Below are 16,963 nucleotides of genomic sequence, written 5' to 3' on the forward strand. Positions count from 1 at the left end.
AAACAGTTGCTCAAGTACTTTTCTATGCCAGAATGAGGAGAATGGCTGCTGCTGCCATACATAGATGGGATGATGGAAGTAACTCAAAAAACCCATGCTAAGCTACCTGGCAGCCTTTAGAGGATTATGAAGGAAAGGTCAAATGCCCTTGTATGTGGCTGTTAGTGGAAAGCAGCAAAAAGCAGGCAGATTCCTGGGAAGGGAAAACAGATACACAATGTCAGGTCTGACTTCCCTGTGCATAAACACACTCAGATTTTCAACTCATACACAGCTCTGCTCGCTTCAGCACATGCATCAGCACAGGATTGCCTGTGCCATAAGAAATCCCCAGTCACAGAAATCTAACAAAATAATACCAAAATCCCACCTCCCATCCCCCGACAAATCTCTTAACAAAACAGCCATAGAAAGTGGTCCAGGTCTTTTGATGGAATGCATGCCTTGTGTCAATAATGGAAGTAAAACTTGTCTCTAGGCCCACTGAAATTAGAGGGAACCACTCCTTCTAGGCTTCAGGGCATATTTGCTACACTGACACTGATGACAGCATTCATGAAAGAGTAACATCAATAGCAGGTGCAAGACAAAATATAGACACCACTTTTTCACATTATAGCAGTATCCACAGTGTGACAGGAGTTTCCCTGATCTCCAAAAATAGGAAAGTTCCTGACTTAAATAGCCTGGGATGCACCAGGGACCTTGTTGCTGTCGCTCTGTCTAAGTGGAAGACACTCAGAAACTGTGATGATGGGCAGAGGTTTGAAAGCTTTCAGAAAGACTGAACAACACTACCTTCTTGGAGTGTTTTCATAACTCAGAAAAACTGTCAACAGTAAAACAGGTAAAAAAAAAAGTTAAAAATTATCTACACTAATAAGTAAAAACAACTACAGAACTACAGAAATTGATAAGGAGAGTTACCTTCAATCCAAACACTACAGGATGGGCCAGGGCCAGAACAGACACAATCACCAGCATGTAGCTGGCCTTGGATTTACTGTTATCAATAAAGTCACCTGCACACCTGTACTGGCAGGTGAAGGAGCAACCAAACTTCTTCACATCTCAAATCTTTCCCCCTGCATTGCTCTCAGTGTGAGCATGAGTTGAGCTCTTCAAAGGAAGAGGAAATTCCTCTAACCCTCTGGAATTTAGGAGACCAGCCAGTGGTCACAGAGATGGTTCAGGGCACCCAGGTCTCCACTGTCTTCTGAGCATCATCTTGTTGTTATGACTCCTTTGTATAAGTCTGTCCTCAGACTCTCACTTTAAAGAAGAAGCCACATCAGAAAATAAAACAGCTTCCCTAACTTACTCTCTCTGGGACTAATTAAACTAGTCCACAGTTGTCCTGCTCAGAGCTGTGATGGAGAAATGAAATGAGAAAGGAGCTCTCAGTGTGTAGAAGTGAAATCATGTTGCAGCAGGTCTCTCACTGGACAGTTTGGTGGCTCAAATTGACTGAGCTGTTATCCCTCTGAAAAATGACCAACGGATCTTACTTCTAATAATGTCTCTTTGTAGTAATTACCTGTCCTTTGTATCATCAATCATAACAGAAACAGGTGTTGAAAATGTAAACCACACAGAAAAAAGACACAAGGAGCTCTACAGAGAACACTTGGGTTGACTTCCTGCACAGAAATAGAGTCACATGGACATCTGTCTAATCTATTCTTCAAATCCTTCAGCAGGAGATTACATCTCCATTAAATCTCAAGGCAGCCTTTTCAGTGTAAAAGCCTAATACAAAGATATATATAGTACCACAGCTCTGATAAAATAAATCTATCTGGAGTCACTTTATCTTTCCTAATTAGTATCTAGAGACATTACATTTCTGGCACCAACCACAACTGCACTTAAATCATGCCTGTGGAAAAACTAGAGAAAATTTATTACCTAAGGCAAGAAAAAAATCATCAGGAATATTCCCTAATGCACTTCTGAAAGGAGCAATGCACACAAGATAATATAAATAAAGTCTGATTTACAACTGAAATTTTTGCAGAAGTATACTGGAAGAGTACACGTTATACTGATGTTCCATGCTGGCAAAGCTCTGCCAAAGGCAAGCAGAATATAGAAACTGGTAGGCTGCAATGTCAGTACTCTTAATAAAGGTTCAAAAGCTTTTTCCTTGGCATGTATTTACTGGTATTTATTCTTTGGCTTTGAACCACAACAAAGCACAAATTCATAAGTCACTATCGAATCACCAGACATATATATTTTACTATTGGCAAAAAACAGGACAGCCTAGATGGGCATTCAGAATCAAAGGGTAAGTACTACGTGAAGTGTTAAAGACAGATTTGGCAGAACACATCCAAGAATGTCTCTCTTACACTAGCGTTCTCTCAAAGGAAAAAGACTGAAATACACCTAATTTTGCAAAGCAGTTTTAGAGCCTCTCAATGTGTATTTTGCTTCCCAACACTGATCCTCTCTACCACGTGTCTCAACTTTTGAATATGGCCAATGGTCAAGATCAATGTTTTAAAATGAAAGCTGGGATTTTCCTGTCTGACACTAATACAGACAAAATACCAAATATACTTACACATACTTCAAGTCAATAGCTATTTCAAGTGTAGTCCTAAAGAAGCTACATTAGATAGAAATTTTTTTCTGTCTCAGAAGTAATATTTAAATTCTATGGGACATAACATCAAATATATGTGGTGTATTTATAACATCAAATATATGTCTCTGGATCTGATGTTTCAAAAGCAGTACCCTAAATGTACAACAGACAGCATCTAAATAAGCAACTGCCCTAGTAATGAAAAACCCTCGTCATGGTTCCATCTTCTCTAACTTTTCATGATATATGAATATATGATTTATGAACTTTTCATGATATATGGAAACATGGATTGTAATATTTCCTTATTTACCTTGGGAATTTAAGCAAGATCTCTTTCCTTCACCATGAAGGGAACTGAAAGACTCCTGTCTGTCAGTGCTCCTGCCCACTGAGCCCCACAGCTAAGTATTCCTTCAGGGTCCATCCCTGTCCTCATTCCTTTCCTCTCTCTCCACAAAATACTACTCAACAGGTAGGTTCTCAGAAATTACAGAAATTCTCAGAAATTATTTTAAATGTGCTAAGCTATAAACTTATTTTGTCATATTTACATTTATCAGTGCCATTGATTTTCCTGTGAAGCCTACAGCATTTTCTACCTCTGTTCTGTGTTCATACAGCACAATGAAAATGCATGCTGCTTATCAATCAAAGCTCCTAGTTATTTACAAAATACTATTTAGTAAAAAAATTAGTTTTTTTTGTTTGTAGTGATTTTTTTAATGAGTAAAACCTTTTGCTTTTAAACCTATTAGCTTAACTCTGACAGAATAACTAAGTTGAATAAAGTCTTCCTGATGTAAACAGACATGTAAAACATGCTATGTGACACAAGAAAATCTCGGAAATCAATTTGCTGAGCACTGCAGAGTCTTTTATAAAAAAATTGCCTCACAGCAAAAATTAAAAAAGGGAACATCCCTCCCTCTTAAGTTTTGAAGATAAATTATTTCCCCTGTTACAATGTTAGAAAAATTATATTCTTGCAAGCTTGATGTATTTCCATTTTGTTATTTTTTCAACAGTGACAAAAAAGTGAATTTGAAAGAAAAAATTCTGCAAATTTCCTTACTGGGAGGAAAAAAAATATGAAAAAGTTCTTTTCTTGTTTTCTTATCTCTCTGCCTGGAAAAACTCCTGTCACCTTCACTTTGATAAATGCCTGTGTAGCATAGTTCAAGATTGTGTCTCACAACCTCTACCCTGCAGCAGCTGGGACTTCTCCTAGCTTAAAACATTAATTCAATTTTATTTCCTTCTTTTTTTTTTTTTTTTTTTTACCCAGACTGAGAGATATTTGGTTTTGTTTTCTTAGAATGAAAAAAGGAATCCGTAGAAAAATACATTTTTCCATGAAATATTTAAATTGGAGTGCACAGGTGGGAAGTTTCAGTCTGAAAATCAGCAAGTTGAACAGTTTTTATCTCTGACCAGTCTGTCTGATACAGCATAGCTAAGATTTACTAATGCAGCATAAAGGAGGAGAATTTATCTCAGCCTTACATGTCTTAAATATAATCTTCATGAACTCTACTACATTGAAAGAAAAGCCATGGACTCATAAGCCCATGCCAGAGACAGTATTTATATGAGAAGAATCAGCAGAGGCTGGCATTAAGAGGGGTGGTAAGAAGCCTCTACACTCAGAAGATACCCTGACACCAGCTCAAAAGCAGCCAGTCCCTGAGCCTGTAACTCCACAATGTATATGCTACAGTTTACTCAGATGTTTTCCACTGCCACAACAGCTATAATGTATGCAACATGGTCAGTGATTAAAAACAAAGAGCAGTTTGGAGCCCTCACAAAAATGCAAGCCCAGATAAAAATCACAGTCACTCTCAGTGTTAAGGAAAATGAAAAATGAAATATAATGGTGAGTAATGTAAGCAAAAAACAGATTGAAAGAAGTATGCCCTGCCAAAATAAACCAGAAGCATAGAATTGTGTTGTGTAACTCTTAATTCCCTTTTCTATTCAGAGCTTAACTGGAATGGGGGGGCAAAGTACACAAATGAATGGTAAAAATTCAGAAAGCCCAGCCATGTTTTCCTTCATTTCAGAGACAGGGTTGCCTCAGCTCTCAGTCTGTAATAACACACTTATCCAGCCCTGCATCTTCACACTCACCTTACTAAAACAAGTCATACAGGAGGAGACCAGTGCTCACTCCATGTGAGCAGATGCACAGTGTCACATGTCACAAAGCTCGCATACAAAACCATACACCACCACAGGTTCAAGCAGCAGCAGCTTCCCTTAAAATTACCCTCCTTAAACAACTGGGACTGCATTTAGGCTTCTAAACCTACCCTTGCAACATCTTCATTGCAACTAAACAAATGACCTGAGAACCAGATCTGACAGTGAAGTTAAGAATTACTTTCTCTCTCCCAAAACATCACAGAATCAAAGAATCATCAAGGTTTGAAGAGACATTCAAGATCATCCAGCCCAACTGTCAACCCAGCACAAGCATAATCACCAGTGAACCATATATAACCCCAAAATGCTATCATCATTGATTCTTGCTCTCCACAAATCCTCCAGCCCCACTGCAAAGCTGAGAAGAACAACATCCTGTTAGGAACTGGAAAGAACATAAGAAGTAATTTTCTCTTCTTGAATAAAGAGAAGACTCGAATGTGATCCCTGAGTCTCAAATCCTCTTCCAAGCCCCTTCATCAACACGTTCCCATCATACCTTCAAAACCCAGGCAGATGCTCTAGGAGCTGAAGCCTTAATTTTCCATTTGCTCAACTCTTAGTAGTTTCTACCCCTGCTTCCAAACACAGGGTCAGTAAAGTGGGACAGGACTGTTAAGATGGTCATTATAAACATGAGATATTTAAGAAACTGATCCAATCAAACCTCATTCAACAACCTTTCAGCTCAAGAGATACCTTTGAGCCAATGAACAGAAGAAAATGAGGTCCTCTGCTGCTCTGATCCCAGTTTTACCCTGCAGAAGCCATCTAACTTGAGTTAGCATTTGCTTGTGAAAACCTGTAAAAGGTTCATTGTTCTCACTAATTGTGTGCAAGGACATACACAAAATCTTAATGTCACCAAAAAGTAAGCACACCTGAAGTGAGTTGCATCACTATTTTTTTCTCCTATTCTAAAGAGAAGATTGACTTCCCTGAAATGAGAAAAGACACGCTATATTGTAAACATGAATTGCAAAGAAGCATCAGCAGAATGGTACTGTTGTGACATTCAGAATGTCAGCAAATTAAAAATCTTTCACAGAGTAACTGAATTGGTAAAGAAACTGCATAATGCTTTGCCTGGAAATTACATCCTCGTGCAACGTAACACATTAACCAACACAAGATAAATGACTCTTGGTCTAATTTCTGGTGGAAAATGAGGGAATGACATGGGGGAGCAAAAAAGGAGTTGATTACAGAATTTGAAAGATAAAAGGCAGAAAAGCAAGACAACAAGAAACAAATGTGAAACATCTCATGGTATATGTAAAACTAGTACCTCTTGATCAACTTGAATTCATTCATACACTTTAGTGCAATTGCAGCATATTTTAAATGATATGCCGGTTAAAGAAATTCCTGTGGGAAGTGATCTCTGTGACCACAGGATATTTTACTAGGAGATGTTAGTAATGTTCTTCATTAACAGTAATAGCTACAATACAGTGAAGGAGAGGGATTACATATGAGGTATCACAGTCTATGCATGCCTACACAAGCATGGGAATAGCCAGACAAGCCCTGGCAGAGGTAAACTGCACTAGCTGTGACAAAGGGACTGTCTGAGCATGGTAGGGCTGAAGCATTATGAAGAAGCAACCAGTAACAGTGTCTGTGGTTGTAAAGATAAGGCAGAGGCATCTGTACTCTGGTTTAACCTCCATGCAAGCATGTTTGGCACAAACACTTGTTAGCCACAAACAATGAATTTTTACTTTTCACCATACGTATGCCAGTAAATGTAATCATTCAAATGCCTGTAGAAGCAAATGCCCAGCAGGTACATGCATGTTCTAATGTAATTCTCTACCAAGTTTTGAAAAGCAGCCAAAGAAACACAAAGAAGTCAAACTCTATGCACAGATTTCTAAATTTTCTAATACATAAATAGCTCCACTTGCCTCCTCTCATGAATATTTTCATATGGCATTCTCTGAAGTAGAAGAGAGTTGTAGAGTACATCTTTCATTTTTCTGGATCTCTCCAGACCTACAGAGCTCCTCTAGCTCTCTCAGACAGTACTAGTTCTACATCTCACAGTTTTAACAATCTGTTTTTAACTTGAGTCTGGTTTTAACCTAATGGCTGTGATGGAATGTTATTTTATTTGCATTCTTGCATGTCCAAAGTGCCCAAGCCAGTTTCACATGGATAAAACTTGAAATTCCCATTTTACACATGATGTTTGACTGTGATGATTAACTGGATGGCTGCCTGTAAACTCTTGTTATAAATTTTCATTCCACACATTTAAAAATTATAGGAACATGAAATGGACTTCAGAGTGTCTCTGCAAAGGGCCTAAACCAATCTGTAATAATTTCAGAACATGGTAGATTCTTATTCTCCTATCAAAGTACCATCACAGATGTAGCATGATGGATTGACAGAGTGATTATTAGATATACCCACTTCGAAATATTATTTATTTCTGTTGTCAAAACTGGTGCCAAGCTTTGAAAGAGGATGGACAGTTAAATACGAAATGTACCTTAATTCTAGCTATTACCTTCACTTCCTTCAATAGATGGTATTACAACATTTTAAAATTCAATTGTACTGGCTATTCTTTTATGATGTATACCTTAAAACACAGAAAATCTAATGATCTGGTCATTCAAAGCAAGAATGCAGATGTGCAATTATTTGCCTCTTATTAATAATCTCACTGGTACATCCAAACTGGAGAGCAGAACTGAATAGCCAATTTATTTCTCAGTCAAACTGAGCCAAGAGATTCATGAAATGATGGGGCCAGCAGTAGCGATGAAACAGTAGCCTGGAGTTCCTGACTTTCTGAAATGCCTTTTATTTTTAAATGTTTAACAAACATTTATATTCTTATTTAGTTTCTACCTTTACAATTACACTTTTCAGACCCAATATATCTAAAACTTCGTGTTTTATATTTACCCATGTATATATATATATGCTGTGAAAATAAAATTAGGACTTGTCTGTGATTCAAACCTGAAAGACTCCCCAAATATTTGGGCTTTCATGGCAGTCCCAGCAGGAAACAGCAAGCAGAACACAAAAGCAATACTCACTCTTCAAACTCAGAGTTTCTGAGCATAGCTCAGTGGAGACTGGTGACAAGTGGTGTTCCTCAGGGGTCCCCATTGGCACCCCCAGAGCATGGTATCTCTGTCAGTGACACAGACAGTGACACTGAGTACACCCTCAGAAAATCTACCAAGAGCAAACTGAGTGGAGTGGTTGACACACCTGAGGGATGGGTCACATCCATAGGGACCTGGACAAGCTTGAGAACTGGGCCCAGGGAAACCCCATGAGGTCCTGCACCTGGACAGCTCCTGGCATCCATACAGGCTGGAGATGAATGGATTCAGAGCAGCCCTGCTGAGAGGGAATTGGTGCTGCTGGTGGATGAGAGGCTGGACATGAGCCAGCGATGGGCCCTTGCAGCCCAGAAAACCAAACACATCCTACACTACATCCAAAGCAGCATGGCCAGCAGGGCCCCTCTGCTCTGCTCTGGTGAGACACCACCTGGAGTGCTGCATACAGTTTTGGGGTCCTCAGCACAGGAAGGATATGGACCTGTTAGAGCAGGTCTAGAGGAAGGCCACAGAAATCACCAGAGGGATGGAGCATCTCTGCTACAAAGACAGGCTGACAGAGCTGGGGTTGCTCAGCTCAGAGAAAGAAGACTCTGGAGAAATCTTACTGTGGCCTTTTAGTAATGAAAGGGGGATTAAAAGAAAGGTGGGGACAGTCATTCTAGTAGGGTCTGTTGCAACAGGAAAAGGGGTAATGGTTTTAGAACAAAAAAGGATAGATTTAGAGTAGGTGTAAAAAAGATACTTTATGGTGAAGGTGATGAGACACTGCAAACAGGTTGCCCAGATAGGTGGTAGATACCCAATCCCTGAAAACATTCAAGGCCAGATTGCATGGGACCCTGGGCAACCTCATCTCATTCAAGATGTCTCTGCTTATTGCAGGGGGTTGGACTAGGTGACCTTTAAGGTCCCTTCCAAGCTAAGCCATTCTATGAATGTGTATACTCAATTGTCTCGGATGATATTACCACACATCCATCCACATATGCAGGACCTCCATATGTGCATTTTCATTTCTCTTGGGAACAGCCATTGGCAGTTCAGACTGTCAGAAATTATTGGAATGCTCTTAGTGTTCCAGTTCTTCCTAGGAATATCTGATAAAATTGTTTTCCTGTTGATCAAACTTGTTTTTGAGGGACCAGGGAAGCTGGTGAGGCTTGAAGAAATTGATAAAATCCATCTCACTACAAACTGATGCCTTGCTATATGCATGAAGTTGGATTTTGTTGGTTTTGGCAGGAGTTTTCTGCAGATACTAAAAAGCTGATGAATACAAAAGCCTGTCTCTTTCACACTTGTTTTCTATGTCATTACTTCCACAGACTAGACAACTTTTTTTTCTGCTTAACTTAGACTCATTAAAAATTGCTTCTGTGGCATCACTGTGTATATGCTACCACACAGCACCTCTGGTCAAAGGTGAGAATTCAGTGATCCCTTGTTATTCCTTATGTAAGTATACAACTGCAAAGAAACCATAGGAAAGCCAGATTTGCAGATGATTGCACAACAGCTATCTCTGCTATGCTTGATCTGCAGCCTACAGGAAACAACAGAAACTTTCTCATTAGTGAGGTTTAGATCCTTTCCATGGTAACCTAAGAACAGGTCTACCACATGCACATCAGGATTCTGATAGCTGAGCTTCTTTTCATTTCATCTCCTATTTCCTAGGAGTTTGATGTTTTATGCTGAAAATTATCTTTTTTTTTAGGAAATAAGCAACACTGTCTTTAGGAAAACTTTGGTAGGACTCATTATTTGACATAAATGTCTTCACTGTCTATCTGAACTAGTGACAGTTGGCTTCCTTCACAGACAATGTTACACAGAGTGAAAAAAACCCATTTCTATGGTAAGATCTACCTACATAGACATTTAATTATGGATATCAGGAAATATAAGAAATGCATTTTTCCCTCAACTGAGTATCAAGACATCCTGGCATGACTGGGTCTGATTTAGATTATCTACCCCATAGACATCTGCCCTTGATCAGATGATCCCACCCCTAGGTGGCCCAAATTGGACACAGCAGACAAACAACTTTACTCATCATTTTTACATAATGACTGTGGTTAAGCAAAACTGAAATGGAAGACAGTATCTGTGGAATAAAAAAACCCCAGTGTTTACTGCTGTGATATGAAATCAGTGGCTTAACAATCTAAATAGAGACAGCTTATCAAGCCCTTACCTTTGGGGATAGTAATCTGACAGCCCAGGTCACAGTCCTGCTGCAACTGATAAAAAGCCACTTCCTGCAGCCGAGCACGCTCCAGCTCCGAGAGGCTCTGAACGGGAACTGACTTCAGCCGAACGCTGCGCCCTGACATGCTGTTCCAAGTGAAATCACCCTACAGGAAATCAAATGGAAAAATATGAAGCATCATATGGTATATGCACACAGTTTAATAAACAGAACCATCTCTTTTACTGCTAGAAAAAACAACACAGGTTCTTCTCACCAAAAGGCCATTCTCTCAGACATCTAACTTTTCAAATATCTTTATTTTCCCTAGAGCAGCATTCCTTAAAAGGGATACAGACATGCAAAACAAGAAGTCAATTCTGTCTGAAGCCATTTAATCAAGTATTGTTGAAAAACATTAGGATTTCAATAACAAAAAGCACTAAGCAGGGAAGGGGGGGAAAAAAAAAAAAGCACCCTTGTCTGCTTTTCCCAGTTTACTTTCTCTGTACAGCACTTGACGTTACTTAATTCTCTTCCCGCACCATCAGTCAGAGCAGCAGATCTCCAGGGACAATATCCATCTTCTCTCCCACATCTTGCTCATCCTACTCCAGCAGACTTGGAGAATGCACTGGCAGAGCCCCTTTTCCAACACATCTCATCTCCTCCTTATGACGAGGCTGTGTTTAGAATATGAACGACTAAATGACAAGACATTCCATGTTTTTGAACAGCTGCAATAACAACCTATTTGTTAACATTTATAGAGGAAAACAGCATGAGATATGCTACATCTCTGGAAGATACCAATTATGCTTGGAAAGCAAACTGAAAGCTTTAGCTGTTGTATATCCCACCTGTGAGAACCTACACAAAAAAACTATTCCAAAATACTCCCAGTATTCAGCTTGGGCCAGAGAAGTAATCATCACTCAAAAAGAAGAGCGAGCACAAACACAACCTTAAAGCCTGACAATTAACTTAAAGTAAAACTTCCCGAATTCATCTCAAAGAGCACAGACTAGTACAGGGAGAGAAAGAATTTGTTTTTCATTCTGACCATGTTAAAAAATAAACATCAGTCTTGTCAGTCAGTATAACCTGATGCAGCTGCTGATAATGAAAAAACTCTGATGCACATCAGCTGGGCGGTAAGAAACCCAACAACCTGCCTATTATCACAGCATGGCAGACTTACAATTAAAAGACTTCACTCTCATTTTCAGTTTAAATTTCAACATCTTTACCTTCACTGCATACTAATTTTTTTCACTGTAAACTTATGATTCATCAGTTCTGCAGTCAAAGGACTTCAAAAATTATTGGTAGAAGCTCCTTAATATAAAAATCAGTAAAATTAGACTTTACTTAGCATTATGCAAACATCTTTTTGCACATTTCCATATAATTTGCCCATATATGCGCATGTATATTTATATACACACGTACAACCTGTACATACATTTGCATTTAAGCACATATGCACATCTATGACTGTGAGTGTATCCACATAGAAGCATGAGACAAAAACCATTTACAAATGTGCAGCACCATTTAGCAATACAGATTAAAGGAATTACACAGTTAACACTCTTTCTTGTGATTCACAAAATATGTTTGAGTTCAGCAAGGAATTTTTTTTCTTTTTTTGCCAGAGTAGCTTTTTTAAGTCATTAAGCAATCATAATAGATAAAGGCACTACCTCAATGTCAACAACTGGACCTCTATATCTTAATGCATGTACTATGATCAATGTCTTTATACTATTTATATGCACGTGGGCTACATATGCAAAACTTCTGTGTTACCCCAGTATTTAACTACTGCAATTTGTTACTTCATTTTTTTTCTCTTCACCTATTCTTGTTCTTCTGGTGCCTTACTGTTGACTAATAAGATTTAGTAATCTCAGACTAAAGGTTTCCACAGTGTTACAAGCCAAGCTGTGTAGCTTAAGTCAAGCAAAACCAAACCAGCAAGAGTCACATAAACCTTATTTGAAAAACTGCAAGTAAACATTTACATTTTTTAGAAAGCTGTTGTCATTTATAGATAAAAGTGATCAAAAACATCATCCAAAACCAGACAATGTGTACAACAAAACTAATTCCTTTCCAACCCTGATAATGCAAAAGAAACTTTACAAGCACAGAAGTATGCCATTCAATCTTCATGAACATATAAAATATAAAGTATTCTACAGTCAAAATGCTACAGACAGAGAAATACAGGTTTTTATGATGGAGTTTAGGGTATTTTATCTTAAGTTATTTCTCCCTCATGAGCATTTCTATAAACAAAAATATCACTGGTATGTCTACCATAAAAAATCTGAAATCCTAACCCTTAATATTAAAAACAGGAATGGGAAGCAAAAATGACACCCCTAAGAAAACGTTAAGGTAACAGAATACATGTCCTGTTTCCTGTAGACCACAAAAACCAAGTGCAGCATGAGACTTCTAAGAATTACCACAAATTAGGCAAAAGTTCCTAACTGAATTCTGCATGAATACATGAATTATTCCTCTTTTTCAGGAATGAAATAGAATTATGAAAAATAATTTATAAAGAAATGAAAAATCAATTACAATAAATGAAAAAAAAAACAGGTTGTTATTCTTTCTGCCAGTTTGCAAGGCCCCCATATGTTCTTGATGCTCACTGTCTAGCTAAAAACAGTTATTTGCAACATTTGCACTTTGCAATGCCTGGTTGCTGAGATTAAAGAGTTTGCAATCACTCTGCCCAATTGCTGTGCACTAAAGAAGACATTCCTTTTCAACACTTGATGGGTTTGATAAAATCTCTGCTAGGTCACATTAACATAGGTTTTTATTATGCTAATGGAACACATGACTAATAAACTAAAATATTTTTGGAAAATCATGTGGTAGGTAGGGCCAATGAAATCTCCTAATCTTTAACAGTTCAAGAAACGTTTCCTTGGAAAATTCTGTTTCATTTTGCAAATATATATCACTTATATATCACTGTCTTCTAGGAGTCAAAACACAGTATTTGAGAATTTAATCTATTCAAATACTCCGATGCTTTACAAAACACAAGGTAAATTAAAGGCCTCATCTTCCTCCCAAAACACTGCACAGTTATACAAACAGCCTCTAAATATTGCAAAATCATCCAGGCTTGGGAGAGGTCCAGAAAAGTCAAACTCCCTTGAAGAATGGGTGCTCATGTAATTACATCTGCCTAAAGCTATTCAGCATTCTGTGGGGCAACCAAAGGAGGATAAGGGCAGCACAGACATGAAGAATATTTTCTGTTTCTCTCTCCATATGAGAAGAAACACTTCACCAGCCTAATTCAATATCAGCCTGACCTAGCTGGAAGCTTAAAAGGAGCAGAAGACCTTTAAGCAACAAGTCAGAATGACATTTGTTTTTGAAGTTCATGCTTATATGTGTGCAGACGTAGTACACAGCTTGCTTTCTATTATTTAGATTATAGGACTGTAAGTCTGAATATGCTCTGCAAATGATTCCATCACCAAGAAGGGAAAAAAGGCAACACAGAAACAGAAGAGTGCAAACAGAAATACTGTTCTGGGATAAAGTGATCAGCCTGACAGGACACAAACTGCTAAATGCACAGCTGCCTTCATCAAAGAATTTTATGAAACCATAACCTAGACCAAAAGCCTTCTCTGTTTTTTTTTTCCACCAACCAGTCACATATTTTTCCTCTCAAATCCACAACTTCAGCTGCATTTTCTCTCTGGCATGCCCATTAACATCTAACATCTTTCCTCCACTCAACTGAGCAGTTCACTTACCAGGTAACTGCCTAAAATACCAGAGCAGATGACTCAGCAAAGAAGATTGCTGGAAAACTGCACCTTTGCCTCTGAATAATCTGAATCTGTCCATTTTCCCTGTACTTCTTGTCCACAGTCATAAGCACATTCATGAGCACATTTTTAATAAGATGCAGACTGCAGCTTTTCTGATATTCTTCAAGCATTTTTCTAATAGGCTGGATGTTTGGTAACTCCAAAATAAACATTAAGTGGTACATCCTCACTGAAGTAACACCATGCACTTAAATTACTCTTAAGCATGTCTAAGCTATTCTTGTGTGCCTGACCTTTCTCCCGAGCCTCCAACAGAAAATCTTGCAGATGTCTTTTAGAAAAGCCTTGCTCTTCTGTCTTTGGTACAATACAGAAACTGGTTGACAACTGCATAGAATGCTGAATGTAAATGCAAATCTATAGGCAGTGAGCAGCCTTGATTTCTGTGGAGTTTCAAGCATTAGTGAGTTATGTGGATGGGAAATAAGGGTAGGAAATAAGAACCCTCACACGCCACAGTTTTATAAAAAAGAATTTAATGCAAGATGGAGAGTGCAATTTTTGTCTTATGCCTTATTGCTATTGTTAATGACTTTGGTCTGTACTGATTTAGGTGAACACCATTATCAGATTAGCTGTCTACTTTTCCTTAGTCTTTTGCTCAAAATCATTTGAAACCACTAAGATCAAAACCAATTACGTCTACTTTTTTCTATCCTAGCAACTTTTAGCTATGTGCTTGTATTGAGATGGGTGTCCACTATAAAAGAACTCAGTGGTTTTGCACAAAAAGATTATATTGCAAATAATTTGGCAATTTGCAAATAATATACTATTAGAATGTCTTAATTCTGTTTAACTACTTCTTTAAGCTTCATGAAACTGTATATCACTGCCATTTTACAACCTTTTGTTTCCCCATGTCATTTATTTCAACTCTCTATACAATTATTTCCAGACTCCTCAGGCATAAACTCTCACAATTTGGCTACTGGTACAGGTAATCCCTCTTCATTTCCCTGGTGCTGCTAAAGTAAAAGTCAGTCACTTCAGTACAGCTACATACTCTGTCCTATTGAATCAACATACAAAACACTGTTCCTGGACAGGATGAAAATGAAGGAGAAGGGGAAAAACTCATTTAAGTAGTCTTTTAAGCATTACATGCAGTTAAGAACTGCATGGAAACTATTATTAATGCTATCCCAGATAATTACCGGCAAATTAAGGAAAAGTTAAAAAGCAGTAGATGGTACAAATGTGCTATGACCTGACTCACTCTGCCACCCTCATTTCAGATGCTCTTCCATAGCATCCACAGCTCAGTGCATGACAGGCAGCACCCTGGTTTCCAGCAGGCATTGCTAACAACTGCAACCCAAGATGCTCTCAGATCACACAGATGCTCCCAAGTGTCCGCTACTACTGCAAAAGAATTCCTTCAGATGAAGGAAATGCCACCTCAACACTATACGAAGAAGCACAAGACTTGCTGTGTGACATTAAAGCAATCAGAGGAAGAGATCTAAACATGGATATACAAAGTATGGGGCCTCAACAATTAATCTTCATTAAGAAAGACTGACTTCACTAGAGTTGTTATCTAGGGTGACATCCTGTTCCCCTTGACGTCAGTGGCAAAATTATTAATATAACGTCTCCTCTAGGAAGAGAGTAAGTACAGTCCAGATGATTCTGTGGTAGCTTGGAGCCTTGCACTAAAGTTGCCTTATCTCACACTACATTGTATTTAAGTGTAGTTTTGTTGGAAAGATCACATTTTACAAAACACTGGTTGAGATATCAAAACTACCTAATGGCAATTAATTAATATAACCACTGCATTGCCAAAGACAGACACTTCTTCAAATCCTGTCTCATTCCCAAGGCTGGAAACCCATGTATTCAGGATCAGTACTGCAAGGCAACCCCTGTGGGAACACTGGGAAGCTGGTATTCCACTCAGGGGAGACAGAATTCACACCTACAACAGAAATACTTCATCTAGCAAGAAGGCATGAACTCGTGTCCAGGTAAAGATATCCATGTCAGACTATTAATTACAGTGGTGATTTCCATTTATCAGAGTAAAAACTAACTTTGGTCTAAGGATAAACAGAGAGCAGAACAATGAGCATGCTTTCATAGGAGTATTAAAACTGTTGAAATAAAGAGGAAAATATTTCCAGATCAACCTTTCCAAGTTTTCTAAATGCCTCAGGATACTATTTCATGTTTAGAATATTTAAAAGGCATTCTCTTACAAAACCCTGATGTGTAATGGAGATGTATTTAATTCCTTTTCTGACATTAATAAACCTGAATGATGTACAAAGATATTGCCCAGCAAAATATTCATCCCTAACATATGGACTCTATACTGAACTTTTTCAACTGATCCAAAAACCAACCTCCAGAAGTCAGAAAGCTCCCCTAAAATGCATCAAAATATATGGTCAGGTTTTTTTGGATTTCTTACACACAATTAAACTAGACATGGTCAAATACCTTTTTGGAGGTTTCAAAATAGAGACAAAACACCTTAAAAAGCCCAAATCCAACTTCAGAATTACAGCTGAAACTTTGTTGGTCTTCACATTAGCAGCTTTTTGAGTGTTTTCATGTGTAATAGAGAATTAAGCCATACTGCAATACTGTGAATTTTGCTGCAGGTTAAGGGTACAAGCAGTGCTGTCACAACTATGACTGCATGAAGTAACAAGCTGAAAAACTGCAGTAGTTAAACCATCTGGGAGCACAGCAGTGAGCTACAGAAGTTTCATCAATCTCAACACATAAAATGTGGGACTACATAAAATGTAGTCTCGTTTCATTAAGAGAATTATTTTCCTTTCTATTGGTTCGTTTACTGTACATTTTGAGAGGCTGGTGCTAGGTTTTTCCAAGTGTTAAACACTTTTCCAAGTGTTAAACTCCTGCTTCATTTGGAATAACAAGAACTCTGCAAGCTAATGGCAGCTGAACCAAAATCCAATACAATAGCTGCACAAATATTATTTTTAGTTGCAAAGCTTACTTAAACAGACTCCACACC

At 38.2% G+C, this 16,963-nt stretch overlaps 1 protein-coding gene across 4 annotated transcripts in view; it reads right to left on the minus strand.

Annotated features, from left to right (window-relative positions):
* The window catches only part of ARHGAP6 (Rho GTPase activating protein 6), a 319,166-nt gene that overhangs the window by 49,840 nt on the left and 252,363 nt on the right, over positions 1-16,963 (minus strand). For 3 of the 4 annotated variants that reach the window (XM_066545353.1, XM_066545354.1, XM_066545356.1), the window contains exon 2: positions 10,097-10,256. In XM_066545353.1, coding sequence (XP_066401450.1) covers positions 10,097-10,256 — 160 coding nt within the window. Of the gene's footprint in view, positions 1-10,096; positions 10,257-10,635; positions 11,152-16,963 lie in introns of those variants that run through there. The other variant, XM_066545355.1, reaches the window with a different exon arrangement.

Source organism: Molothrus aeneus, chromosome 2, assembly GCF_037042795.1.
Source record: "Molothrus aeneus isolate 106 chromosome 2, BPBGC_Maene_1.0, whole genome shotgun sequence".
Taxonomy (NCBI): domain Eukaryota; kingdom Metazoa; phylum Chordata; class Aves; order Passeriformes; family Icteridae; genus Molothrus; species Molothrus aeneus.